General features: G+C 38.1%; 1 protein-coding gene across 2 annotated transcripts; it reads left to right on the forward strand.

The window, feature by feature from the left end:
- Nucleotides 1–26,641, forward strand: ATIC (5-aminoimidazole-4-carboxamide ribonucleotide formyltransferase/IMP cyclohydrolase). Of its 2 annotated transcripts, none has more exons than XM_081243168.1 (16): nt 1–116; nt 416–542; nt 1,703–1,779; nt 2,421–2,487; nt 5,803–5,891; nt 6,195–6,346; nt 6,679–6,835; nt 11,043–11,168; nt 12,020–12,127; nt 12,955–13,040; nt 14,049–14,138; nt 17,186–17,314; nt 22,564–22,656; nt 23,830–24,012; nt 25,936–26,091; nt 26,417–26,641. In XM_081243168.1, the coding sequence occupies exons 1-16, from the start codon at nt 98–100 to the stop codon at nt 26,534–26,536; spliced, it is 1,779 nt and encodes a 592-aa protein (XP_081099294.1). In that variant the 5' UTR covers nt 1–97; the 3' UTR covers nt 26,537–26,641. The 2 variants fall into 2 exon arrangements, with proteins under 2 accessions (XP_081099294.1, XP_081099293.1); XM_081243167.1 differs by lacking the exon at nt 1–116 and adding an exon at nt 196–306.
- The last annotated feature ends 326 nt before the right edge of the window (nt 26,642–26,967 follow it).

Here is a 26,967-nt window from a genome sequence, read left to right on the forward strand (position 1 = left end):
CCTTCCGGCGTTATTTCTGGCCGCACCGCCCCTCCCTCCGCACGTGGCGTCTCCGCTTTTGTGCCCGGCGCTCCCCGGGGCCTCGCCGCCTGCAGTCATGGCACCTGGCCAGCTCGGTGAGCCCTTTGGCGCCCTGGAGGTGCCGCGCCATCGGCATCCGTGCCCCGCGGCACCCTCACCCCGGCAATGGCGGCGGCCGGGCGGGAGCTGCGGGGGCCCGGCAGGGTGGGAGGCGGCGCTGCGGTCGGCTAGGCCCCGGCCCGCGGTAGTGCGGTTCGCTGACGGCAGACCCGGCCCCGGGTCAAGGTCTGGGTAGTGAGGGCCTTGAGATTCCTGACTGCCCACCCACCCGCCCTCCCCGGCCTTGAGGAATATAATGTGTACAGCGAGTGATGAGAAATGTTTTCTGTTTCAGCCTTATTTAGTGTCTCAGACAAAACCGGCCTTGTGGAATTTGCCAGGAACCTAGCTTCTGTGGGTTTGCATCTGATCGCTTCTGGAGGGACTGCAAAAGCTCTCCGAGATGCTGGTCTGGCAGTCAGGTAAGGCACAACTTGCTTTCTAAGTTCAGTCCAGTCAGAACCTAGTGTGATGACGTTGACCAGAAAGTAATGTATTCCAAGCCCTGAGTAAAATAACGTTATTTACTCCTCCCAGCCAGGCTGTGAGATTGGTAAACTACTTAACCACCTTTGTGGAAGAGGAAGATGAGGCCCAGAGAAATTTAGTAACTTCTGTTCATATTTACAGGGTAAGGAGTTGGGACCCCCAGAGTCCTCATTTCAGAGCCCTCCTCAGCCACAACAGATTAATTTAGGTGGACTGTCTGTTGGGCAAGAAGGAAGTTACGATTTGCAGGATGCATATGATCTGTTTTGACTGGCACTTTAGTGAAACTGTTGACATCATTAAAATTCAACTCTGAAGATTCAGTCTCTCTTCCCTTAGCATCGCTGGTAACCATGTTCAACGTGTTGATGTGTTTCCTTCCAGTGTTTTTATAAGCATATTTTTTTATTTCATAGCTCATACAGAAGATAGATGGTCTTGCTTCTTGCTTTTTTCACATATTGTGGGTTTTTAAAAATTTGTTTGTAAATTCTGGCAGAGAGGGTTCAGGTCAGTTTGGTGATATGGATCGATATTTAAATGCTGTCTTTTATGTGTCCCTTAGTCATGTTTTGTGATTATCTTTTTCCAGCTTACTTTTTCTTTTCATGTATTGAGTAAAAAGTTTTTAAATTTACATAGATCAGTCCTTTGTTCATTGTTTTTAAAGCATTCCTCACATACTTAATTTTGGTACTTCTTTTATTAAAGTGCTCAAACTTTTGATTTGGAATTTGTATTTGCATAGTGTTAACCAGTTATTCTAATACCAACACCACTTTACTAAACAATCTTTTATTGCCCCACTCATTTACTTTGCTGTCTTTATGCTTGTTTAATCATAAAAATAAATCCTTGCTTTCTCTTTAGTGTGTTTCTGAGATAAGAATATTAATACTTTGTTGTATATTGCCAAATTACTTGTGAGTTGGATTTATTTCTTAATATTTCATTAGTTTGGCTTATGATTCATTTTCTGAATTCTGAAAATCCAGGCTCTGAAAAAATGTTGGAAGATGCTTTGGAATGGTGTAAAGTATAAAATGACAACTCAGCAGAAGCACTAGCAATATTCTGTTTATCTGTTTTTCAGAGATGTCTCTGAGGTAACTGGATTTCCTGAAATGTTAGGGGGGCGTGTGAAAACCTTGCATCCTGCAGTCCATGCTGGTAAGTGGTTGATACCTTCAGTTTAAAACAATCAGTGGTTTTCAGTTACTTTGTAGAATAAACAAAGGAATAAGGAAAAAGGCAGGTCATAGCTCAAAAAAAAATTATCCGTGAGGTTATACTGGTTTTGTCACATGTGCTGCTAAAGTTCGTGATACATTAGAACCTGTTTAAAATCTGGTTTGCTTTATTACTTGATGGATTCCTCTGCTTGCTATTAGTCCTGGCCTGATAAATAAGTTAGAGTGTGATATTTCCTGCTGGAGTTAATGAAAATACTTAGATTTTAGAGTGTGAAAAAACTTTTATGATGATTCCAAACTTAGAATAAAGCATCACAGTGTAACTGACTTTCAAAGGAGTTCTTTCAAAATGCTTCACTATTTATGGGAGTACAGGGAGTGATGGAACTGACAACAGTTATATGAAAATTCCTTTTATGTTTTGTTGCTCAAGAAAAGGGAATCAGGAACTGATGCAAACAATTTTTAAGTATACCCACTAATCTGAGATTTGTACTGTTTGGTATTCTTAGTTAGGCAATGCTAGGGGCTTTAACTTGATTGATGGGATCACGTTGGAAAGAAGTACCTTATTCTGACTTGTGTTTTGAACCTAATACTCTAACTTTGTTAAATTAGGCATCTTGGCTCGTAATATCCCAGAAGATAGTGCTGACATGGCCAGACTTGATTTCAGTCTTATAAGGTAAAAATTCAAAGTTGAACTTTTAATACATAGTGATCAAAGACAAAGAAGCCAAATCTGGTGTCTCTTTTTAAAGATTAAGGTTAGCATTAGGTTTAGTTTCCTGATCACTTACTATAAACATTTATTGAGGACCTTTGTGACGTTGTATGTGGGTAAGCATTTTGATTTTGCCAAATTTATATTACTAAAATACATAATTATGCTTAAACAACCTTTGCTTTTTTAGGAAGTTGTGATCTGAATTGTCGTACATATAAGTAACTTAGTTATTTGCATAATGATATTCACTGTTTCTTTTTAATACATATGTATAACAGCTTTATTCAGCTTGATTCATGTACCATACAATTTCCCAGTTTAAAGTAGATAATTCAGTAGTTTAGTAATTTAGTATATTTAGAGTTGTACAATTATTACCACAGTTAATGTTAGAATATATTCATCACCCCACCTCCCACCCTGACCCTCCCCCACAAAAAACTCTACCCATTAACTTTCATTCTTCATTTCCTCCAACAGCCTAGGCAACCACCAGTCTATTTTGTCTCTATGGATTTACACGAACATTGCATTATCAGTGTAATTGTATAATATATGGTCCTGTGACTAGCTTCTTAGCATGTTTTTGAGGTTCATCCATGTTACAGCATATATCAATTCACTTTTTTATTGCTGAAAAGTAATTTATTGTATGGATATACTCCCATTTATCAGTTCATCAGTTGATGGATATTTGGATTGTTTGCACTTTTGGATGTTATGAATAATGTAGCTATGGACATTCATGTACAAATTTTTGTGTGCACATATATTTTCATTTCTCTTGGGTATATACCTGGGAATGGAATTTCTTGGTCATCTGGTAACTGTTTAAACTTTTGAGGAGCTGCCAGACTGTTTTCCAAAGGGTTTCATCAGTTTACATCCCACCGGCAGTGTACAAAAGTTCTCACTTCTACATACTCAGCAACATTTGTTGTTGATTTTTTTTTTATTCTAACCATCCTATGATGTGGTATCTCACTGTGATTATGATTTGCATTTCCTAATGAGGTTGAGCATCTTTTCATGAGCATAAGCCATTTGTATACCTTTGGAGAAATGTCTGTTCAGATGCCCATTTTCATTGAGTTACTTATTTTTTAGTATTGTAAGAATTCATTTATCCCATTCTGTGGATTGTTTTCACTTTCTTAATGGTATCCTTTGACCATCATAAAAGTTTTAAATTTTGGTAATATCCAACTTACTTATATTTTTTCTTTTGTTGCCTGTGCCTTTGGTGTTATTTCTAAGAAACCATTTCATAGTTTAAAATAATGAAGATTTATGCCTATGTTTTCTTTTAAGAGTTTTTTTAGTTTTAGCTTTTATGCTTAGGTCTTTGATTCCTTTTAAGCTACGTTTTTTATATGTGGGTGTGAGGTAGCGGTCCAGCTTTATTTAGTATGTGGCTATCCAGTTGTCTCAGCATCATTTGTCGGAGAGACTATTCTTTCCCCATTGAATGATCTTGGTACACTTGATCTATACCTCCTTTATGCCAGCACCACGCCATTATCTTTGCAGTATATTGTGAAAGTGATAAGTGTGAATCTTTCAGCTTTGTTCTTCTTTTTCAAGATTGTTTTGGGTGTTCAGGGTCCCTTGCATTTCCATATGAATTTTAGGGTCAGCTTGCCCATTTCTGCAAAAAGGGGCGTTGGAATTTTTGTAAGGATTATCTTGAATCTGTAGATCAATTTGGGGAATATTGCCATCCTAACAATATTAAGTCTTCCAGTCCATAAACATGGGATCTCTTTCTAAAGATTTTTAAAAATTTCTTTCAACATTGTTTTGTACTTTTTAAGATACAAGTCATATTCTTTTGTTAAATTTATTCTTAAATTTGTTTGTTTTTGTTTTTGATGCTATTGTACGTAGAACTGTTTTCTTAATTTTACTTTTGGATTGTTCTCGCTAGTGTGTATAATTTCAATTGATTATATCCTACAGCCCTGCTGAATTCATTTACTGATTAGTGCTAATGATTTTTCTGTGTGAATTCCTTAGGATTTTCTATATACAAGATCATGTCACCTGCTAATAGAGATAGCATCACATTTTTCCAATCTTGGTGCCTTTTATTTCATTTTCTTTGCTAATTGACCAGGCTAGAACCTCCAGTACAGGGTTGAGTAGAAGTGGTGAGAGTGGACATCCTTGTCTTGTTCCTGATCTTAGGGGAGAGCTTTCAGTCTTTCACCTTGAAGTATGACGTAAGCTGTGGGGTTTTTTTTTTAAATATCCTTTATCGTGTTGAGCAAGTTCTATTCTTAATTTTTGAGTGTTTTCATCATGAATGAGTTCAGTTTTATCAGATGCTTTCCGTGCATCTATTGAGATAATCAGGTGTTTTTTTGTCCTTTATTTTATTGACATAGCTATTACAATAATTGACTTTTAGATATTAAACCAACCTTACAATCGTGGGATAAACCATACTTTGCTGTGGTGTGTACTTCTTTTTATATTTTACTGGATTCAATTTGGTAGTACGTTAAGGACTTTTCGGTCCGTATTCATAAGGTACTGTTCTGGGGTTTTTTTTGCGACATTTTGTTTGGTTTTAGTATCAGGCATTGGGAAGTGTTGCCCACCACCCCCCTTCTGTTTTTCTTTTTTTGTTAGTTTTTACCAGTTGTGCTTATTTCACTGGGGAACCTGCCCACATATCTCCTCACATTGCAGCCCTAGGGGTGGATCTCTGTTTCACTGGTGGTGAATTTTAGATCAGGTCTGTCCTTTAAATTACTCTTTTGTCCTTTTACCATTATTGTGTATGACCTTTCTGAAGACAAAACAAATATTTCCCCTTTAGAACGACCTATCATTTTTCATCATTTTACACAATCCACTGGAAATAGAGTGTAAAATCCAATGTCGTAGATAATGGTGAGCACATTCCAAATTGAGGATATTATCGGTAGCCTTGTATTTTATTTCAGTTAAAATTTTGTTTTTAAATTTTGATGGCTTGATAGGACAGTGGGTAGCTAAGGTTACCCAAGCAGCAACATTGCAATATGATTTGGAGGCAATACTGTGTATTGAGAGCATTTGCTGACTACAGCCCCTTCTGTATACCTACGCTCTTGCAAATGTGGGAGGTCCTGACGTTTCAAAGTAACTTAGAACTTTAAAATGTCAGGCTCACAGTTGATATTTTAGGTCTTAAGGGGTTTGGTCATGTTAACAGCTACTGACTGAGGTGTGTAAACCATGGAAGTTTGAGTTTTTAGTGACAGCTGAATTCCTCTTTGTTTTTAGAGTTGTTGTTTGTAATCTGTATCCCTTTGCAAAGACGGTGGCTTCTCCGGCTGTAACTGTTGAAATGGCTGTTGAGCAAATTGATATTGGTAAGTCAGAAAAACCATATTTGAAGACTGCTGGAGGAGACACTTCTTTACACTGTAAACAAGATGACTCTTGGATGTTCCCTATTGAGGGCCTAGCAAATAGTCGCTGCCCCCAGATTGTGTTCTGGGATGACCGATTCATCGATATTTTCTGGGCTCTTTCTCCGTTTAGAGATTCACGTGGCTTATTTTTCTCTTATTTTTAAGGCAAGAATTACAGTAGAAGTAAGTATGCGTACAGTGACTTGATTTGAAAGAGGTGAAACTGATACGAAAATGCAAATCATCTTTTGTTCTTCAAAGGGGGAGTAACCCTGCTGAGAGCGGCAGCCAAAAACCACAGTCGAGTGACAGTAGTGTGTGAACCAGAGGACTATGCGGCTGTGTCCTCAGAGATGCAGGGCTCCGACAGCAAAGACACATCTTTGGAGACAAGACGCCAGTTAGCCTTGAAGGTGTGGACACGCTTTTATCTAGTGCAGTGTTTGCAAAACCAACAGTACTAAGTTCTCACCAGATTACATCACCCTCCAGGGTTCTGCTCGGAGCTGCTATCCTTTTGTTATAAATGCAGAGACCAACTATCAGAGAGGTAGTCTGTCAAAAGATTGAAAGAGAAATGGAAAGGGAATAATTCTTTGTGCTATTTATTATTATTTGGTGTCTTTCCTACACAGGCATGTGTGCGGGCTGTGGGTTGTAGTTTGATATATACTACTTATAACCATTTTTACCTCATTTTCAGAAATACTGTGGGTATTTTCACAAATCTTCACTCTTATTCTAGGCTTTCACTCACACGGCACAATATGATGAAGCAATTTCAGATTACTTCAGGAAAGAATATAGTAAAGGAATATCTCAGATGCCCTTGAGGTATGGAATGAACCCTCATCAAACTCCTGCCCAGTTATATACCCTGAAGCCCAAGCTCCCAATCACAGGTAAAAGCTGAGCGTTACGTGGCACAGTTTGCCGTGTCTGGATGTGTGTGTCTTTCTCTCTGTTGTATCAGATGTGATTCACTTTTTAGAAGATAAAGTAAATTACATAGTACCTCTTACAGTTGCCTGAAGTTTGAGCTGTCAGTGGGACTTGTGAACAAAAAATATTGAGATAATCCAGGGTTCTGGAGAGAAGTCAGGTTGAAGATACAGATTCGAATGTCTGGTGTGTAGATGGTTTTGAAGATGTAGGACGGGATGGAATGGCTGAACTTTGGAGAAGACGGTCAAGACCAAACCTTGACGTGGCAGTGGAGAACCATCAGAGAAGAACCTATAGAGTTTCAACCAGTCGGAATGCTGCCGAGAGCAGTGGCTATTTGATTTGGGAATATTACAAACACACAGTTTCCTTGGAATGATGGACCTGGAAGCCCAGTTAAAATGGGCCAAAATAGGAATGTGAGGTTAGGAAAGAAGAATGATAAAGATAATTCTTTGAACAGCGAAATTAGTCAGGGCTTAAGGATTTGTAGAGTTATGAGGGGTTTTACGGCTTGGGGTTCTGTTTTGTTGTTAAAGTGGACTATTTAATGAGCAAGCACGTCCTACTCCCTGGTAGAAGGGAAGAGTGGGTCCAGCGGGCAGAGGAGAGACTTGTAGGTGTGAAGACTTCGGAGGGTTGAAGTTGGTGGGGGGCTGCCCTGGGTGAGAGCGCGGACAGCTTCCTTCAGGCACTGAGAAGGCAAGCTCAGAGCGCACATTGGTAGATTGGTGCTGTTCACTCCCTGTTACCAGCGGGGAGAGGGGAGGAGAGAGAAGCAGTGCAGGAAGTTTAAGGCGCATTTAAAATACTCTTTTCTTTGCTCTTGACAGTCGGTAAATTCTATTACTACTTTACCTCAGATATATTTGGAATCTTTTCTAATGTTGCCCGAGCCCATATACTCAGCCCTAGAGTTGTGTGTGTGTGTGTGTGTGTGTGATGTTAATGACTGGTTTTCTTGTGATTGGAAACGAGAAGAGTTCTGTTTCGTTTCAACTGTTTAATAGATTAAACAACTTTAAACATTTCTCTATAGCACTTTCTCTTGTGTCTGAAGAGTTGTTAGTATCTTTGGAAATTTGATAATTTGAAGGGGTTATTCTAACTAACTGAAATGTTTCAGAAGCCAAGTTTTCTCCCACTTACCACAATTAGTCTAAATTATAAAAAAAGGGAGATGGGGGAGTTTTATAAAAGATGTGTCATTTAATTTTTGCATGTTGTATGTCTTATAGGATATTTTACTTTTGTTGTCTACTGTTTATTGCCTATTTTGTTTCTTCTATGCCTCTCGCATAAGCTCCATGAGAACAGTAATTTTTTTTTTTTTGCTCGAAAGAACTTTATTTCCAAGTAGTTTTATTAAACAGAACAGGTTTGTTTTTAATTAATTATTATGATTTTTTTTTTGCCACACCGCATGGCATGTGGGATCTTGGTTCTCCAACCAGGGATCGAACCCATGCCCCTGCAGTGGAAGTGCAGAGGCTTAACCACTGGACCATCAGGGAAGTCCCCTAAAAAGCAGTTTTAGATTTACAGAAAAATTCCCCAGAAGTACAAAGAATTCTCGTATGTCCCCCTTCCCCCAGTTTCCCCTGTTAACAACTTTGCATTAGTGTGGTACATTTGTTACAATTAATGAATCAATATTGGTTCATTATTATTAACTAAGATCCATAGTTTAGATTCAGAATATGTTGTACATTCTACGGGTTTGGGCAAATGTATAATGTATTCACCGTGATATTTTCCTACATAATAGTTTTACCACTCTAAAAATTCCTCCCCTTCCACCCGCTAACCCCTAGCAACCACTGATCTTTTCACTGTCTCTATACTTTTGCTGTGTTCCAGTATCACATAGTTGGAAATATACAGTAATATAGCCTTTTCAGACTGATTCTTTAACTTAGCAATATGCATTTAGGCTTCCTCCTGTGTCTTTTGGTAGCTTATTACCTCTTATTGCTGAATAACGTTTCCTTGTGTGTGGCTGTACCACAGTTTATCCATTCACCTTTTGAAGACATCAAGAATGTAAGGATGCTGTTTGGCAGTTTATGAATAAAGCTGTTATAAACACTTGTGTACATGTTTTTGTGTAGACACAAGTTTTCAACTCATTTGGGTAAATACCTAATATTTTCTACTGTATAATTCTGTTGCGCATATTGTTTCCTTTCTAACTCCACCCGTAAGCTCCATGATGACAGTAATTTGGGTTTTTTTTGTTTTTTAATTCAAAGAGCATTTTATTGTTTGGAAGAAATATAGAGAAACAGAATAATGTTTGAATTTTTTTTAAATTTTATTTATTTTTTTATACAGCAGGTTCTTATTAGTTATCCATTTTATACATATTAGTGTGTATATGTCAATCCCAGTCTCCCAATTCATCCCCGCAGCTTGCTTTTCCCTCTCGGTGTCCATATGTTTGCTCTCTACATCTGTGTCTCTATTTCTGTCCTGAAAACTGGTTCATCTGTACCATTTTTCTAGGTTCCACATACATGCGTGAATATACGATATTTCTTTTTCTCTTTCTGACTTACTTCACTCCGTATGACAGTCTCTAGATCCATCCACGTCTCTACAGATGACCCAATTTCATTCCTTTTTATGGCTGAGTAATATTCCATTGTATAAATGTACCACATCTTCTTTATCCATTTGTCTGTCGATGGGCATTTAGGTTGCTTCCATGACCTGACTATTATAAATAGTGCTGCAATGAACATTGGGGTGCATGTGTCTTTTTGAATTATGGTTTTCTTTAGGTACATGCCCAGTAGTGGGATTACTGGGTCATATGATAATTCTATTTTCAGTTTTTTAAGGAACCTCCATACTGTTCTCCATAGTGGCTGTATCAGTTTACATTTCCACCAACAGTGTAGGAGGGTTCCCTTTTCGCCACACCCTCTCCAGCATTTGTTGTTTGTAGATTTTCTGATGATGCCCATTCTAACTGGAGTGAGGTGATACCTCACTGTAGTTTTGATTTGCATTTCTCTAATAATTAGTGATGTTGAGCAGCTTTTCATGTGCTTCTTGACCATCTGTACGTCGCCTTTGGAGAAATGTCTATTTAGGTCTTCTGCCCATTTTTGGATTGGGTTGTTTGTTTCTTTATTATTGAGCTGCATATATATTTCGGAGATTAATCCTTTGTCCGTTTTCATTTTGTCTGTCTTTCTGTGAACGTGGTTTTCGTTCCACCGGCTGCAGAAGTGTAGTTCTTCTTCCTTCTGCTGTCTGCCCTCTTGGATGAGGCTATCTTAGAGGGTTGTAGATGACAGTAATTTGGGAGGGACTCTTTCATTCACTGATAATATCCCAAGTTCCTAGAACAGTGCTTAACATTGTAGTAGGCACTCAGTAGATGTTTGGCAAGGTTTTGCTTTTAAAAGTATCTGCTCTCTAAAATAACACAAAGGAAATGAAATTATAAAGTTGTTTTTAATTAGTGGCCCACTAGTTTTGTGTGTGCACTGAGCTTCTTATAAATGTTTATTCACAAGATTTTGGCTTTTAAAAATCCTGCCACTGTTAAGAAAATAGGCAGTGAAAAAGTTGTAGTCTCCTTTTTAACTGCATTTCAACTTTAGACTGAGTCTGCCGAGTCTGGTATAAAAGAAGAGAAACCCAACACACTTTTTTCCCTCCATCTCTCCCACCCACTAAACTCTTGCTTTAGTTTGTAACATTATTTCTTAAACTGACAGGACTTACAATTTAAATTTCATACTATAAATTGTACCCTAAAGTTGCCACAGTTGTTTGATCTTATTTCTGTACTAAAGTGGATCCCTGATGATCACTAGTCTAGTCATACTTTTTTCCTGTTCCTGAATTCTTTGTTGATTTATTTATGGATTGGCTGGCTTTGGTCCACCAGTGGTCTGTGCACACATGTGTGTTCATGCACCTCTGTGGCGTGTGTGTGTTTGTTAAGATGGGCTTAGACTTGGGTGCTTTATTCAGTCTCAGCAAGTTCTTGTATGTTCGTGTATATCTGTTTGCCTCTTCATTATACTTTATTTGAAACATATTTGTGCAATCTTTATATATGTATTTTTAAAATTTTTCTAGGAAACGTACACATATCTGATCTTATTGACCTGGCTTGTTAATGTGTACTTATATTTTTATATGTAGTTCTGAATGGAGCCCCTGGATTTATAAACTTGTGTGATGCTTTGAATGCCTGGCAGCTGGTGAAGGAACTCAAAGAAGCTTTAGACATTCCAGCCGCTGCCTCTTTCAAACATGTCAGCCCGGCAGGTAAAGCACTGCACTCTGGGATTCTCTGGAACTGTTCAAAATACACTTTAAAAAAATTTTTGGAAGTTTGACAAGACTCAAAAGTGAATATAGACATTCTGTGAAGTCCGAAACCACTTTTAATAATAATATCAATGTAGTAACTGGATAAAATCTGATAACAATACCATGCGCACATGTCTTTTACATATATATAATATGTAACACTTAGGAGATAGGAAGGTCAGATAATAGTTTTATTTGTAGTGGAAACATGTTGTAGAAAATAAAAGTGATGTTGCTTAATGCAGTATGACTAAACTAAACATTTTTCCACATGGTTGAAAATTTAACTGAGTAGACATAAAGAAGTTGTTCTTATGGCACTTTAACTTTTTATGGCCATTGTATGAGAGACCCTTTTTCTTCTATGTTTATGTCAGCTTTGCAGCTTAGTTATTTGTATCACCTACTGACAATTCAACACATAATTAGTTCTCAGATAGTTTTTGGATATGAAAACAATGGGAGTGGCAGAGAAATAAACGGTGTGTGATATCGAGCAGGACAGAGAGTCAGTAATGAATTAAAGTAGTTTCATACACACGCCTAGTGTTGGCAGACTCAAGACAGTGGCTCTGTTTTCAGAGGCTGGAGAAGAGATTCCCCCCGCCTCACCCTCCCCTGCAGTTATATTTTTGGCATTTAATTATCTGGCCAAACAGGTTTCTGTTTATAATTTGGCCCAAGCACTAGAAATTATGCTATATAGACTAGGTGTTTTGGACTAGATGTTTAGAAAAATGTCCTGATTTAGGAATTAATAAGTGGTAACTTGAGATTTTTGGTTTATTTATGGTTTTCTATACCAGGGGCTGCTGTTGGAATTCCACTCAGTGAAGATGAAGCCAAAGTCTGCATGGTCTATGATATGTACAAAACCCTCACACCCATATCCACTGCATACGCAAGAGCAAGAGGTCAGAAGAATAATAACGCTTTTTCTGTTCTTTTTTTTTTTTTTTGAGAGGAAAAGCAATATTTTATCTTAAAGTAGTAATATCCTTTGTTTCGTTATAGGATTTCAAATTACCTTAATCTATTTTTCATTAATACTTCAGAATGATTATATGAGAGCCTTGGAATAAATTTGTTTATAAAAGTGTGTGTTAGTTTTAGTATTTAATGTAATAAAGGGAAGCACAATTAGAATTTGGTGCGTGAAGTTTCAGATTAGGCTATTGAATGTATTTGTATTGCTAAATTTAAGTTGTATGGTTATTTAAGTACACTGAATTTGGTTAAAGTTATATATAATTCACAAGTATCTAATGCATTAGCTTAATAACCTGTGAATATTATTGTAAAATTAATGGGAGATTATTGAGACACTTTCTTATGGTTTACTTTACAACAGGGGTTAGCAAAGTGTGGCTCATTGACTAAATCCAGCCCACCACCTAGCTTTGTAAATGCAGTCTGGTTGGAATATGGCCACATAGTATTGTCGGTGGCTGATTGCTAACCACAGTCTTAGAGGTGGAACAGGGATCACATGGCCACAAAGCTTAAAAAATATTTACTATCAGGCCCTTTACAGAAAAAGTTTGCTGAATGTTGCCCTAGGAGGTAAAATGAAAGAATATTTCTTATTGATTATTTCAGTTAAATGACTTATTAATCTATTGTTTAAATCTTAGTCAAGTTAGATTTTATATGATCATGTTGGGGTTTGTTGAACATTACCTTTTTCTATATAAGGACAGATAATCTGTGATAAATACTACATTTTAATTTTTATTTACAGGGGCTGATAGGATGTCCTCCTTTGGTGATTTTGTTGCATTATCTGATATTTGTGATGTCCCTACTGCCAAAATTATCTCTAGAGAGGTGAGTGGACATTCTGTATCTTGTCCAATGCATAACTAAGTAGAGCTTAATTTGTTCATAGTGTTTATTGAAACCATAACCTATAATATTTGTATTTGGCTATTGTGATCAAGTTTTATATATTTAATTCTTTAAAATTTTCTAGTAGTCATTGTCTTAATGCCAGAGTTACTGTTTCTGAAGAATAGAGGATGCTATCTTGGATGGTGACATAATAATGAACCTGGCTGTAAACTTTCATTAGGTCTGTAATGAAAGAGACTGTATAGTGAGGGGAATTATAAACTACTCTAAAAAACTAACCCCCATCAATTGAGTACCAAACAGGCATTCTGGAAAGGTGGGGTTGGGGCTGGAGAGATAGAGAAGAAGAATGAAGGAGCTCAGATGCCTCAGAGGGAAACAAACAGTTAGCAGTTAAGGCTAACAGGGCCTGTGACTTGACAATATTTAGTTGCTTTAGGGATCCTTACCATCACCCCCACCATCCCCAGCTGCCGTGGAGCTGGCATGCTGCATTATAGGTTACAGCACAAGGCTTTGGGGTGTGAGCTATGACTTTTGTATCTTTATAATGTGTTAAATCTGATTTCCTCTGACTTCTTTTCTTGCTGTTGAGGAGCCTGCCTTGCCTCGGGTGATTTAGATAGGTTTTGGCAGAGCCAGAATTAGAAGAACATGCTCTTTCTAGTACAAAACCTCCCTGTGAACAGAAGAGTAAAAAATCATTTTTCTTCCTAAGATACGTGTATTACAGCGAATCATTCATATATTCTTGGTTAAAATTGAAACAGACAACCAAAAGGACAGCCAATGAGATAAGATCAGCTGTAGAAAGTTGTATTCTAGCATAGACTTACCTTTCCAAGTATAGTATTTGTATTATCTGGTGGAGGCAGAAACCAGAAACTGCTACTGCATTATTTACGACAGATAATTATCTCTAGATCGTTTAAGAGGTGTTCTCTAATTTTTTAAAATAGAAATTAATATTTAATACACATATAGGTATCTGATGGTATTATTGCCCCAGGATATGAAGATGAAGCTTTGAAATTACTTTCTAAAAAGAAAAATGGGAACTACTGTGTTCTTCAGGTTAGTGCAATTCATGTTTGAAACAGTAATTTGCTCTTCTATTTTGTCTCTTTTTACCCATATTTAATCTTTCCTTTATACTGGCACCCTTCGAATTTATTCTTCTTTACTATGGTTTTTTTATCCTGCAAATTTTTTCTTCCTATTAATTTTTTGGGTTTAAGATCAAGGTAGCTTTCTCACCCTTACTTTTCATTTCTTTAAAAATAATATATTGGGCATCCCTGGTGGTGCAGTGGTTGAGAATCTGCCTGCCAATGCAGGGGACACGGGTTCGAGCCCTGGTCTGGGAAGATCCCACATGCTGCAGAGCAGCTGGGCCCATGAGCCACAACTACTGAGCCTGCGCATCTGGAGCCTGTGCTCCGCAACAAGAGAGGCCGCGATAGTGAGAGGCCCGTGCACCGCAATGAAGAGTGACCCCCGCTTGCCACAACTAGAGAAAGCCCTCGCACAGAAATGAAGACCCAACACAGCCATAAATTAATTAATTAATTAATTTAAGTATATATATATATATATATATATATATATATATATATATATATATTTAATGTGGTTTCCTATTCAAAAGGTATTGAAGGTTATTTGATGAAGTCTCCTCATCCTTCCCTCTGCCACTCTGTTACCTTTTTTAAAAGTAATAGTCTCAATTTCTTGCTCACCTTTCCTGAAATATGTAGTCTATACATATTCAGCAAATATTTGCATTTGCATTTCTTCTTTTTCTCCCCACTGACACAAATGCACACTGCTTCATCATCTTGGAAGTTTGTCCCGTATCTGTGTATCTTATCTAGCCAGTCACCAGTCTTTAGCTATTACACACACCCTGTAGTGAATAAGCTAGAGGGAGAGTCCTGAGAATAAAATTAGGGCTGGGTTGCAGACTATCTGTATTGGTGACTTTGATAGATGCTGCTCATTTTAAGGTTGTACAACCAATTTTATGTCTTAATGGGAATGTGTAAGGGTGCCTATTTCCTAACACCTTTGCTAGCATCAAGTTTTTAAACATTTTTATCTTAGCAGTTAGATGGATGAAAATGGCATCTCATTGCAGTTTTAGTTTCAGATTATGTGTGGGTGAACATCTTTTCACATTTAAGAGTGTTTTTACTTCTGTTTTATGAACTGTCTGCCCATGTTCTTTGCCTGTCTTTCTAATAGATTGTTGAGTTTTTTCCTTACTGATTTTTACAAGCTCTTATACATTAGGGAAATTAGCCCATAGTCTGATCATAAATAGATAAAGCAAAAAGTTATTTGAATTGAAAGTTAAAATTCATAATACTGTTTTTCAGAAGGTATTAATGTAAAAAAAATTTGTGGAATCCAAATTCCATATATTGAAAGTTATTCATTTTAAGAAACCAATAATTACATGGTTCACCATAGACTCCATGTCAGCTTTTCAAGGAAAGAAAACAAAAATACCACATTAAATGTAATACGTTTTTGTTTTTGTTTTTTTTTTTTGCAGTACGCAGGCCTCTCACTGTTGTGGCCTCTCCCATTGCGGAGCACAGGCTCCGGACGTGCAGGCTCAGCGGCCATGGCTTACGGGCCCAGCCGCTCCACAGCATGTGGGGTCTTCCCGGACCCGGGCACGAACCCGTGTCCCCTGCATCTGCAGGCGGACTCTCAACCAATGCGCCACCAGGGAAGCCCTAAATGTAATACTTTTTTAAAAGCTACTTGACAGAAGTAGCTTTTTTAAAAGCTACTTAATCATTCAGTTAGCTGCCACTGTATTTTCACTCTTAAATGTTTTTTGTTGTTGTTGTCATTAAGAGTAGTAAGTACTTCTGGCTATTAGCAGTTGCTTGTAGCATCATGGAGAGTGTTTTCCAAATCCTGAGCCTGACCCTGATCATGACCTCTTTAGCACCAGACAGTATCATGTTTCAGGGTGTCAAAAGAACACAAGGGCTTCCTCAGTATTTTGTTTATTTGAGAGGTTTTTTTATGACATCAGTTAAAAGCAGGCACATCTCAGTTTTAGAAATTTTATAATACAAAGGGAAAAGGACCATTTTAGAATTCAGGAAAATGCAGATTAAGCAGAATTAATATGAGGGCTTGCTTATAAGTTACAGATATCAGTGCTTTCTAAGTCAAAGATCATCCAAAGGTTAAATAAAGAAATACTGTCAAATTTGGAAAAATGTCTAAGGAGAGAGTGGTCTTATGCAGATTATTCCCATGTCTTACTATCATTTCAGTTAAAAATTTGGGAGGGGAAGAAAGCAATGAATGACATATTCCTTTTCAAATAACAAAGACACAGACTACAAATGCTGTTCTCTTTTAACTTTTTAGTTTTGGCTGCGTTGGATCTTCCTTGCTGCATGCGTGCTTTCTCTAGTTGAGGCAAGCAGGGGCTACTCCTTGTTGCCGTGCGTGGGCTTCTCATTGAGTTGGCTTTTCTTGTTGCGGAGCATGGGCTCTAGGCACGCGGGCTTCCGTAGTTGTGGTGTGCGGGCTCTAGAGCGCAGGCTCAGTAGTTGTGGCGCACGGGCTTTGTTGCTCCGTGGCATGTGGGAACTTCCCGGACCAGGGCTTGAACCCTTGTCCCCTGCATTGGCAGGCGGATTCTTAACCACTGTGCCACCAGGGAAGCCCACTCTTTTAACTTTTTAATCTAAGTCTTAATTAAGTATTTGTAATAGATTTTTAGAAAAAAATTAGAGGTTAGTTTTTGTGCCACTGCCTGTTTGTTAGCATATCTGTTTTAGTTTTTTTTTTTTTAAAACCCATATGTACAGTGCTTTCAGTTACTGAAACCAGAAATGCTCTGTTGGAATCATTGGTTCTAATGTTTGGTATAAGTTACAAAACCCTATAAGATTATAAAACCTATTAAAAAATTTGGAGCAAAATATCGGTGCCTGGCCATTCTATTACACCCATCCTGCTTAAGTTAGAAAAAATGCATATAGCCTTGCTTATAATGAAATACCTTGAACATAAATTAAGTGAAAAATTTTGAGGGATGTAGACATATTTTTTACTCTTTTAACTCTTTAAATTTGTGTTTTATTTAGATGGACCAGTCTTACAGTCCAGATGAAAACGAAGTTCGAACTCTCTTTGGTCTTCGTTTAAGCCAAAAGAGAAATAATAGTGTCGTCAACAGGTCATTATTTAGCAACATTGTTACCAAGAATAAAGATGTAAGTCTGAAAATATCTGAACTGAATACTAGTAATTCAGTAGATCTGTTTTTAATATTTATATGCTTATGCATTTATTAAGGCCCATATTTAAAACTGGTCGATACGCAAAGAGCTAGCTCATCTCTGAGTTGTCAAGTAAGTTTGAGAACTTAAAAAATGAACAGAAGACCATATTAGAAACTTCTGTGCATGTGTATATATGTAGTTATTTACCTTCAATTCTATATATATGGGATCGTGTCTTCTATAAATCTGTTCTGTAACTTGCCTTTTTTTCTATGCACTGAGCTACAAAGGTGTTTCTATATCAAGAAACGTAGATCCATATCTTCATCTGAAAGGCCATGTGGCAATCCACGTACTATGATGGATATTTAAGTTGTTTCCATTTTCAGTGCTGTGATTGATGTTTTCACAAAGTCATGATTTTGTTCTCGTCCTGTTGTCATCTTTTAGGACATATTCCTAGGATAAAAATGGTTTTCTTTTTGTGTTTACATGTATTATATCAATTAATATGCACAGCTCCCTCTGGGCAGGGTGTGACTACTGTCAGCTTATTGTAAAGATCACAAGATTGCGACAGAGAGGACAGTTAAGACATTTGCCCAAGGTTATACCATAAGGAAATGGATGAGCAAGTAGTACTGGTTTTTCTGAAATCCCTTAATTAGGCCTTCAGTTTTAAAGGATATGTTTGCTGTGTCTAATGTTGGCTGTACTTTCTTTTCAGTACTTCAGATGTGTAACTGACTTCATTGTTTTCTGGTCTTATCTGCTGGTATGCCTGGTGTTTTGTATTGCATGCTGGGCATTAGATATTGATGAAATAAAAATTCATATTTTAAGGCAAGGCAAGAAAAATTTAAACATGAAACTTTCTCTCTGCCCTTTGGCCTCCTCCTTCCCCTCTAGCGTGCATTGTGCATCTGCATTATGTGTTAACCAGGCTTCCCCAGTGGCAGAAAAACCTGCTCAACCATAAAGCTCAATTTTTCTTCTTCTGGTGCCAGCCATGTAACTCCTTAGAAGATAACATTCCTTTCTCAATCCTGTGAGGGGTCAAGATGACCCACCACTCTGCCTTGTGCATGCAAACATCTTTGGTGAACTTTATGTACAATGCCAATATATCACTTCCCTTAAAGATAGTGATTGGTACAGAGCAGACTGCTCAGACAACGTGGGGAGATTCTGGGCTGCACCTAGTGGAAGTTCTTAGCTTAAATACTTACTTATGACCTTATTAATATTACTAGCTATTTTATTTCTATTCTGCCTATTTTACATTATTGTTTCTTCCAAATATGTGACTGAGCTTTGATAAAAATAATGATTAGGGGAGTTGAAATGATTGGCCAAATACATCTTTCTATAAGATCAGAGATTATAATAGTGTAACTATAGATATGGGGAGAAGCAACAAGAGGGAACCATTTCCTGGACCATAATAGACTAGTAAGTCAGGTGGTCCAGAGGCTTTTGGTTACTGCCAAGAGGGCCTAGTCCAGCAATAGCACATCGAGTGGCTTATCAACGAAATCCTTGCCTGCACTGAATGAGCATTCCTAGCACCATGGGAAAAATTAGTCACAAAATGCCTCCCAAACTTTGGTTGAAATTAAGACCAAAAGGGAGGGGATCGTAAAATAAAGAATGTTGCCCACCATCCAGTTTTGCAAGAATCAAGTCTTTCGCCACGGCGGTCACTGAAAGGAATTCAGGATGAGGTACTCTGTGCTCTGGGAAAACTGACAAAACCGGCCCTCAGATAGTTATATATTTTCAGGAGATTCTGTGAACCCAGTTTCTTGTATCTTCCCATACTTAGAAAAGCACTTAAAACCATTAACTAAGATGTCTGTTCCTCGAGAATAGCAGTAACCTTCTGCCGAGAAGTGTGCTTGATTGCACGTGCCCCTTCATGGAAATCACGTATATACTGGCCTCCCCCCTTACCTATTTGGAGCAGTTCTCAGAGCTCTCTGAGATACTGTCTCCTGGGTTCCTCAGGTTGTCTCAAATAAAATTTTCCATATCTTTTGTAGGTTGACTATTTGATCAGTTTTTTGGTCCGCAATATGAAAGAACCAACCATATAGATATTTTGAGGGTCTGGATGGTGTGTTTTTCCCTTCATAGAGTTGACTTATGTGGGGCTTAGCTCATTTACCTCTTAGTTACTGCCTTGGAACTTGGAAAATGCCTTGAGGGGAAAAGCATAGTCACATTCATTTCTTCCTGCTTCCTTTATCTCTGGGGTCTTTGCCTCTTGCCTCAGTACTTGATATTTTATGAGCTCTGTATTCAGTTTTTCTATTTGTTCTTAGAAAAGGATTAGTCTCTTAAGAAGTCATTTTGTAACAAGTGGACGAGTTGGCTATTGTTTCCCGGTCTGAATCCTGAGACTTTAAGTAGAATGCTGAAAATAGGCTTTAAAATCTTTGTCAGGATAGTTCTGTTAATAACCATAGAGTGATTAAGGCATGATCTTTGTTGGTTTACTGGTTATTCTTTCATTTTTATCTTTCAAACTTAATGGTGCCCTGAAGTGAAGGAACACGTAGGAATCATATATAGAAAGATTTTTCAGTCCTCTGGAATCTACTCCTTTGGTCAAGGCCCTGAGGTATTGGGGTAGCAATGTTTTTAAGCAGCTCACAGTAAATTGAGGCTCTTTTTTTTTTTTTAACTTTATTAATCTGGCTGGTTAATGTATTTTTTAAAATACCAAAAGGGTATTGAGCTAGATTCCATGGTACCCATGCTGACAACTGTGTCTACCTATTGAGACTCTTACTTTTGTAAGTTTTCCTTGTAGTTTTATAGGTATTGGACTGATTAATTTAGTAGCACTTGATAGGTTTTGTGCCTCTGGCTGTGCTAGCTTGGATATTTTTACAAGGGTTTGATTTTAGTCTTTTATCTACATTCTTTTGTACTTGTTCATATGTATTTTTAATGGAAATTTGGAAACCTAACTAAGGATGAGAATGATGGTATTTTCCTCCTTTATATTCCCCTCGCTTCTTTTAAAACAGGTCTTTATTAATATTCCAGCCTCAAAATCATCAGATTATACTATTAGGTCTAGAATGGTTTCAGTCCTGAGAAAGCCGGAGAAGTATAATGAGTGTGTGTTAAGTATTAACGAACATGCTTGAATTTTTCTCTCTTCTCCCATTTTTCTTGAATAATGCTTCAATTTGTTTTAACTATATGTGCCATGTTTATTACACTGGATTCTCTCACTCCCACCCCTTGACATGTCTCATAGTCCTTGATCCTAACTTGGGATACTAGGGTTATATTTGAAGGTAGGCAGCTAGGAAGGCTGGCTTTTGTTAATAATCTTTCTTAGAACCAAAGGAATAAAATGTATAGTTGGCAAAGAGCAAATACAGATAGAAAAGGATATACTATCAATACATCAATAGTACCTTAGTATAATAAATTCTTAAAAAATTCTAACAGTGGTTTTTAAGGTTTTAATTTTGAGTTTAGAAAGTAAAAATTATAGATACACATGCAGTTTTAAGAGTTCCCATGTATCTTTTACTCCATTTCCCCTAATGGACGGTGTCTTGCAAAACTGTTAATACAGCATCACATCCTTGATAATTGACATTGATGCAGTCAAGACACAGAACATGCCCCTCACTACAAGGAGGCTTCTGTTGCCTTTTATAGCCACACTCACTTCTCTCCTGCCTCTGCCTCCTCTGTAACCTCGGGCAACTACTAATCTGCTCCCCTTCCTGTAACTTTCATTCATTGTACATTCATGAACAGGTTTTTGTATGAACATAGTTTTCATTTCTCTGTTCTCAAGGCCCAGGAGTGTATTTGCTGGCTGGCCTCATAGTTACATATTTAGTTTAAGAAACTGCCAAACTGTTTTCCAAAGAGGCTGTATCATTTTCTATCTTACACCAGCAACATATGCATGATCCCAGTTTCTCTGCATCCTTACCGGGTTTCGGTGTTGTTGCTTTCTTATTAGATAGGTGTGTAGCAATACCTCATAATTTTAATTTGCCTTCCCTAATGCCTAGTGATGGACATTTTTTCATGTGTTTATTTGCCATCTGTATATCCTTTTTCTTGAAATGTCTCCTCATGTCTTTTGCCCAGTTTCTAATTATATTTTTATTCTTGTAGCTGAATTTTGAGAGTCTTTATATATTGGGAATACTAGTTCTTCGTTGGATATGTGGTTTGCAAAATATGTTCTCATGGTCTATAACTTGTCTTTTTATCCTCTTAATACAGGATCTTTTCTAAGAGCAGAAGCTTTAGTTTTGATGAAGTCTGACTTGACAGTTTTTCAGTTAGATAATTTATCAATTAGCTGTGCTTATATCTTTTGTCTGCTTAGCATACCAACATAGATCATTATTCTTCTTTTCAATTTGTATTTGCTCTTTATATTAAAGATAGTGACATTTTTAGTTATAGTTGTTGTTTCATTCTGTTTGAACCGGTAGTACATAACACATTTTTGAATACTTTCTACGTAGAATATTCTAGGCAAACCAAAAAATGATCCTAATTTGGTTTTTCCTGAGCAGTCTTGGCTGTATGTGCATCACAGTTATTTGTAGTGTCCGTGAAAATTACTCTCAGTGTTTTTTTTGTTTTGTTTTTGTTTTCGTTTTTTGCGGTACGCGGGCCTCTCACTGTTGTGGCCTCTCCTGTTGCGGAGCACAGGCTCCGGACGTGCAGGCTCAGCGACCATGGCTCACGGGCCCAGCTGCTCTGCGGCATGTGGGATCTTCCCGGACCGGGGCATGAACCCGTGTCCCCTGCATTGGCAGGTGGACTCTCAACCACTGCGCCACCAGGGAAGCCCCTCAGTGGGTTTTTTGAACATAAATTTTATCACATCTCCAGTTATTCGGTGCTACTGTGATAGAGAAAATACTGTTTTTCAGTTTTGGAGTGGTTATGGTATTTCATATCTAGTGTGATATGTAAAGAGGCTTAAGCCAAAGTTTGTTGCAAAATGGCATCAATTTGAGTTTGTGACGCATTAGGCGTTGCACAGAGTTCCATGACAAATATGTTAAATATGATTCTTTCAGTAAAACATGATAGTGTCTCCTATGAACAGTTAATTTCACTCCCTCATTTGAGGGATAGAACTATATTATAGGTCTGTTATAAGGGACACATAAGATGCTAAAAGTTAAATGAAGGTTTAAAAAAAAAAAAAAAGCCACATTTACCATTCTGTGTTTTTTTAGTTGCCGGAATCTGCGCTCAGAGACCTCACTGTGGCCACCATTGCTGTCAAGTATACTCAGTCTAACTCCGTGTGCTATGCCAGGCACGGGCAGGTAACCAAGCTGTCAGACTCACCTTGGGAGGACTGTTGTTTTACAAGATGATGTTCAAAAATCCATCTGTCTTGGGAACTAGACTGCTTGAAAAGGAAAATTTGCCGAGTTTTTCTCTTCTCGGTTTGTCAGTATTTACTCAGTAATGATTACAAAGTATCTTTGGAACTAAGTATTAAAATTGTTCTTATTGCTTCTTGCCTGGAACGAGTTGGCACGTTTTGGGTTAGGGGACAGTGACTGCTAGGGAACTAGTTTCTTTGCTCCCCTCGTCCCTATCAGTAGCATTTCCAGTGAAGAGGGAGTAGAACATACTGCCACCCACTAGCCCATCGTTTTGCAGCATAAAGGGTATTTTTCTTTATACTTCTAACGTTATTTTACCAAGAATCTGTAGACTAAGAGTTAACATGATGAAAAATCTGGTTTACTGAGGCATAATTTATATACAGTAAAATTCACCCTTTTTAAGTGTAGAGTTTGACCAGTTTGCACAGATTATATAGTTGTTTGACCGTGACCACTACCACAGTCAAAATATTGAACATCTTTTACTATCTGATGTTAAGCTAGGTATTTAACTTTTCCTAGTTAAAAGCCATAGGATGCAGGACTGAGCTGGCTCATCACTGGGCCTCTCCTAGCTCTAGGATAAACCTGGTTTTGCTGTGGCTTTAGCACTGTTTCTTCCATAGTGTCTTGAGCTCCTCTCTAACCATTTGTTAAATTATTTGGCTCATAAGTGGGAGGGGAGGATGGATGTTAATTGGCATGTGACCTGGAAGACCCTTTTAGATTCGGAATTTAGGTGATTGCCTACTGTTGCAAGATTGCTAATCTGTAATACCAAAAATCTGGGAGACTGTGGCTACTTGTCTAATAAGTTCCAGCAAGACCACGCTTCGCTACTGATGTCCAGGAGCTCTAGAAACTTCCAGATATTAATTAATAGCCATACCTCAAATTTCACTGAAGAGGTGAAACATATAAATAATAGTTAAAACATGTTACACTTAGCCTTTTTAATGACTTAAAAATTATTTGTGTTTCTCTTATTTCAGCCTAATTTTCTTTTCCCCCCACAAAATTGATGGATTTGGGGGAATATGCACAAAAGATCCATTGAGAAGCGTGTTGTTACTCATTTTAATGTCCATGTTCTTCATTCTTCAGGTTATTGGCATTGGAGCTGGACAGCAGTCTCGGATACACTGCACACGCCTTGCAGGGGATAAGGCAAACTATTGGTGGCTTAGACATCACCCACAAGTGCTTTCTATGAAGTTTAAAACTGGAGTGAAGAGAGCAGAGATCTCCAACGCCATCGATCAGTATGTTACTGGAACCATCGGAGAGGTAAACGGGCTGTCGTTGAGTGTGGGTGGAGTGTATTAGTATGTTTACCCTTTCTGTTTAACAGACTATCTTCATCACTACAAAGAGAAAAGATATTTTTCTTGAAGTTCTGTATTATCTAAATTTACTAATCTAAACTTCTTCTGTCTCATTTACCTTTCTTTGGCGTTCTTTATCCCTTTCTGACACTACAGATCATCTGTCTTTTAAGATTATAACCACTGGTTTAGTTTTATATGTTTGTACCTCCCCTGTTGATTATAAGCTTTTTTTTTTTTCCCCTATAAATTTATTCATTTTTGGCTGCGTTGGGTCTTCATTGCTGCGCGTGGGCTTTTTCTAGTTGTGACAGGCAGAGGCTGCTCTTCGTTGAGGTGCGCAGGCTTCTCATTGCAGTGGCTTCTCTTGTTGCAGTGTGTGGGGTCTAGGTGCACAGGCTTCAGTAGTTGTAGCACGCAGGCTCACTAGTTGTGGTGCACGGGCTTAGTTGCTCCGTGACATGTGGGATCTTCCCGGACCAGAGCTCGAACCCATGTCCCCTGCATTGGCAGGCGGATTCTTAACCACTGCACCACCAGGGAAGTCCCTATAAGCTTTTTTTTTTTTTTTAGGATTTGTTTGTTTGTTTATTTATTTATTTAATTGGCTGTGTCAGGTCTTAGTTGCAGCATGCAGGCTTCTCTCTAGCTGTGGCGCATGGACTCTCTAGTTGTGGCGTGCGGGCTCTAGAGTGCGCAGTCTCAGTACTTGTGGCATGCGAGCTTAGTTGCCCCGTGGCATGTGGGATCTTAGTTCCCTGACCAGGGATCGAAGCTGCGTCCCCTGCGTTGGAAGGCGGGTTCTTAACCATTGGACCACGAGGGAAGTCCCTGCTTATAAGTTTTGATGGCAGAGGCTGTTTTTCACCCATCTTGGGTGCTGTCACAGTGCCAGTCATGATGCATACTACGTGATAGGTGTGTATTTAACATTGCATACAAATTACTTGATAGCAGGTAACAAATGTCCCTCTACATTTTCTACAAGCTCCATTAACAACTCAGTGTACTTGTGTTATATTTCATGTTCTTTAATGTTTTCTACTTTGAAGCAGGTATATGGGAGCATTAAAATTGCAAGTATTAGGTAGCCTGCTAAAAGAATAGGATTTAGCCCAGTTTCTGGAAATAGACATGCTTAACAGGTACTGGATGCAGAACACAAAGAGAAGCTTGGTAATCAAAAACTCAGTGGTCTTTTGAGGGGGCAAGTCAACTCCACTGGGTTGTCCATTCAGGGATAGGAATCCATGACATGATCAACAGGCGTCCTTGGAGAGTGTGCTTTGTAACCAGGAAATGCTTCAAACAGCTTTTTTAAAAAATTACTTCAATATTTGCTTTTTCTGCTTGATTATTACACAACAAATTGTGCTGTAAGTCCTGGAAGAGAACTAATATATGTCAATAAGAATAAAAGTATATTGTTTAAGCCTTTTGGCTTAAACCCCAAACAGAAGTACTTTTTAAAAATGAATACTGTTGAGTCATGTTCTGGTTGGTCTATTAGACTGACTCTGTACTTAAGACTAATTATTGTAGAAATATACTTCTAGAAATTACCTGTTTCCTTGCTTGCTTTGATACAGGGATATAAAGCAGTAGATTTAACTTAGAGATTAAAGAACAAAATATATTTGGAATAAACTGGCTTGTAAATGGTACAGTCTTTATTTGGCACACTTAAGATTAATTTTCGTCCTTAATGAAATGTTATACAGCATCAAAAAAAGGTTCTAGAAATATGGACTTGGACATAAATGAGTCATTATTTATAATTAAGTCCTAGGAAAAATGCCCAAGTGTTTTTCTGGCATTCTGATTTGTATCAGATAGTACTGAAGATGGTGTAAAACCTGTCTTTCCCCTCTGCCCCCGCTCATAGGGTGACGATTTGATCAAGTGGAAGGCACTGTTTGAGGAGGTCCCCGAGTTATTAACCGAGGCAGAGAAGAAGGAATGGGTTGACAAACTTAGTGAAGTTTCCATCAGCTCTGATGCCTTCTTTCCTTTCCGGGACAATGTAGACAGAGCTAAAAGGGTAAGTATGGAATTGGTGTGTGTATGGATTTGGTCATTATGCAGCAACCATTTCAGAGATGCTGCTTCTGATTTTTCAGTTCTATGAGTTATATTATATATCCAGGCTATGATGATGTGATGTATCAGTAACATCTAGAGTATTATTTTGACTTCTCCTTTTGTTGTATGGACAACCCAAATCCCGTTATTTTGCCTCTTGACCGAATCAGTCTGCAGTGTGAATCGTTGTTAGCTTGCACTTGTTATTGGGTGTGAGGGGTTGATTCTGGACGTGTTTTGGCATGAGGCTGTGTTTTGAGAGTCTGTCTCTGTCTCCCCCTCAGAGTGGCGTGGCCTACATCGCTGCCCCTTCCGGTTCCACTGCTGACAAAGTTGTGATCGAGGCTTGCGATGAGCTGGGAATAATCCTCGCTCACACGAATCTCCGGCTCTTCCATCACTGACTTCTTCACACATTACTTTATACCCTGCCTATGTGTAGGTGAAAAATCACATATGGAATTTTGAAAATAACCTTTTTTAAAAAATAAAGCATTAAATTTTAATAATCTTGGAGCCATAGTGTCTGGTAGTTGTATTTAATTTGTCTTAGTTATAGGCTCTTTAGTTTGACAAGCATTACACATGGTTATTTGTAAGAAATACAGGGGCATCCCTGCCTCCTGGGGCTCAGCTCATCCCAAAATGTTACCTGTGTGAACATCTGAAAACCATTAGGTAAACCAAAGAAACTGAGCAGCCACCATAGCAGGTGGCACAGGCATCTTAAAGTCTCACTAGTTTACTCAGGGGATTCTGCTCATGAGTTTCCTCTAATCATAGTTCTAAAGAGTGTGGTTGACTACCTTCTAAACAAACAGCAGATTGTAACCCA

Source organism: Mesoplodon bidens, assembly GCF_964165515.1.
Source record: "Mesoplodon bidens genome assembly, chromosome: 8".
NCBI lineage: Eukaryota > Metazoa > Chordata > Mammalia > Artiodactyla > Ziphiidae > Mesoplodon > Mesoplodon bidens.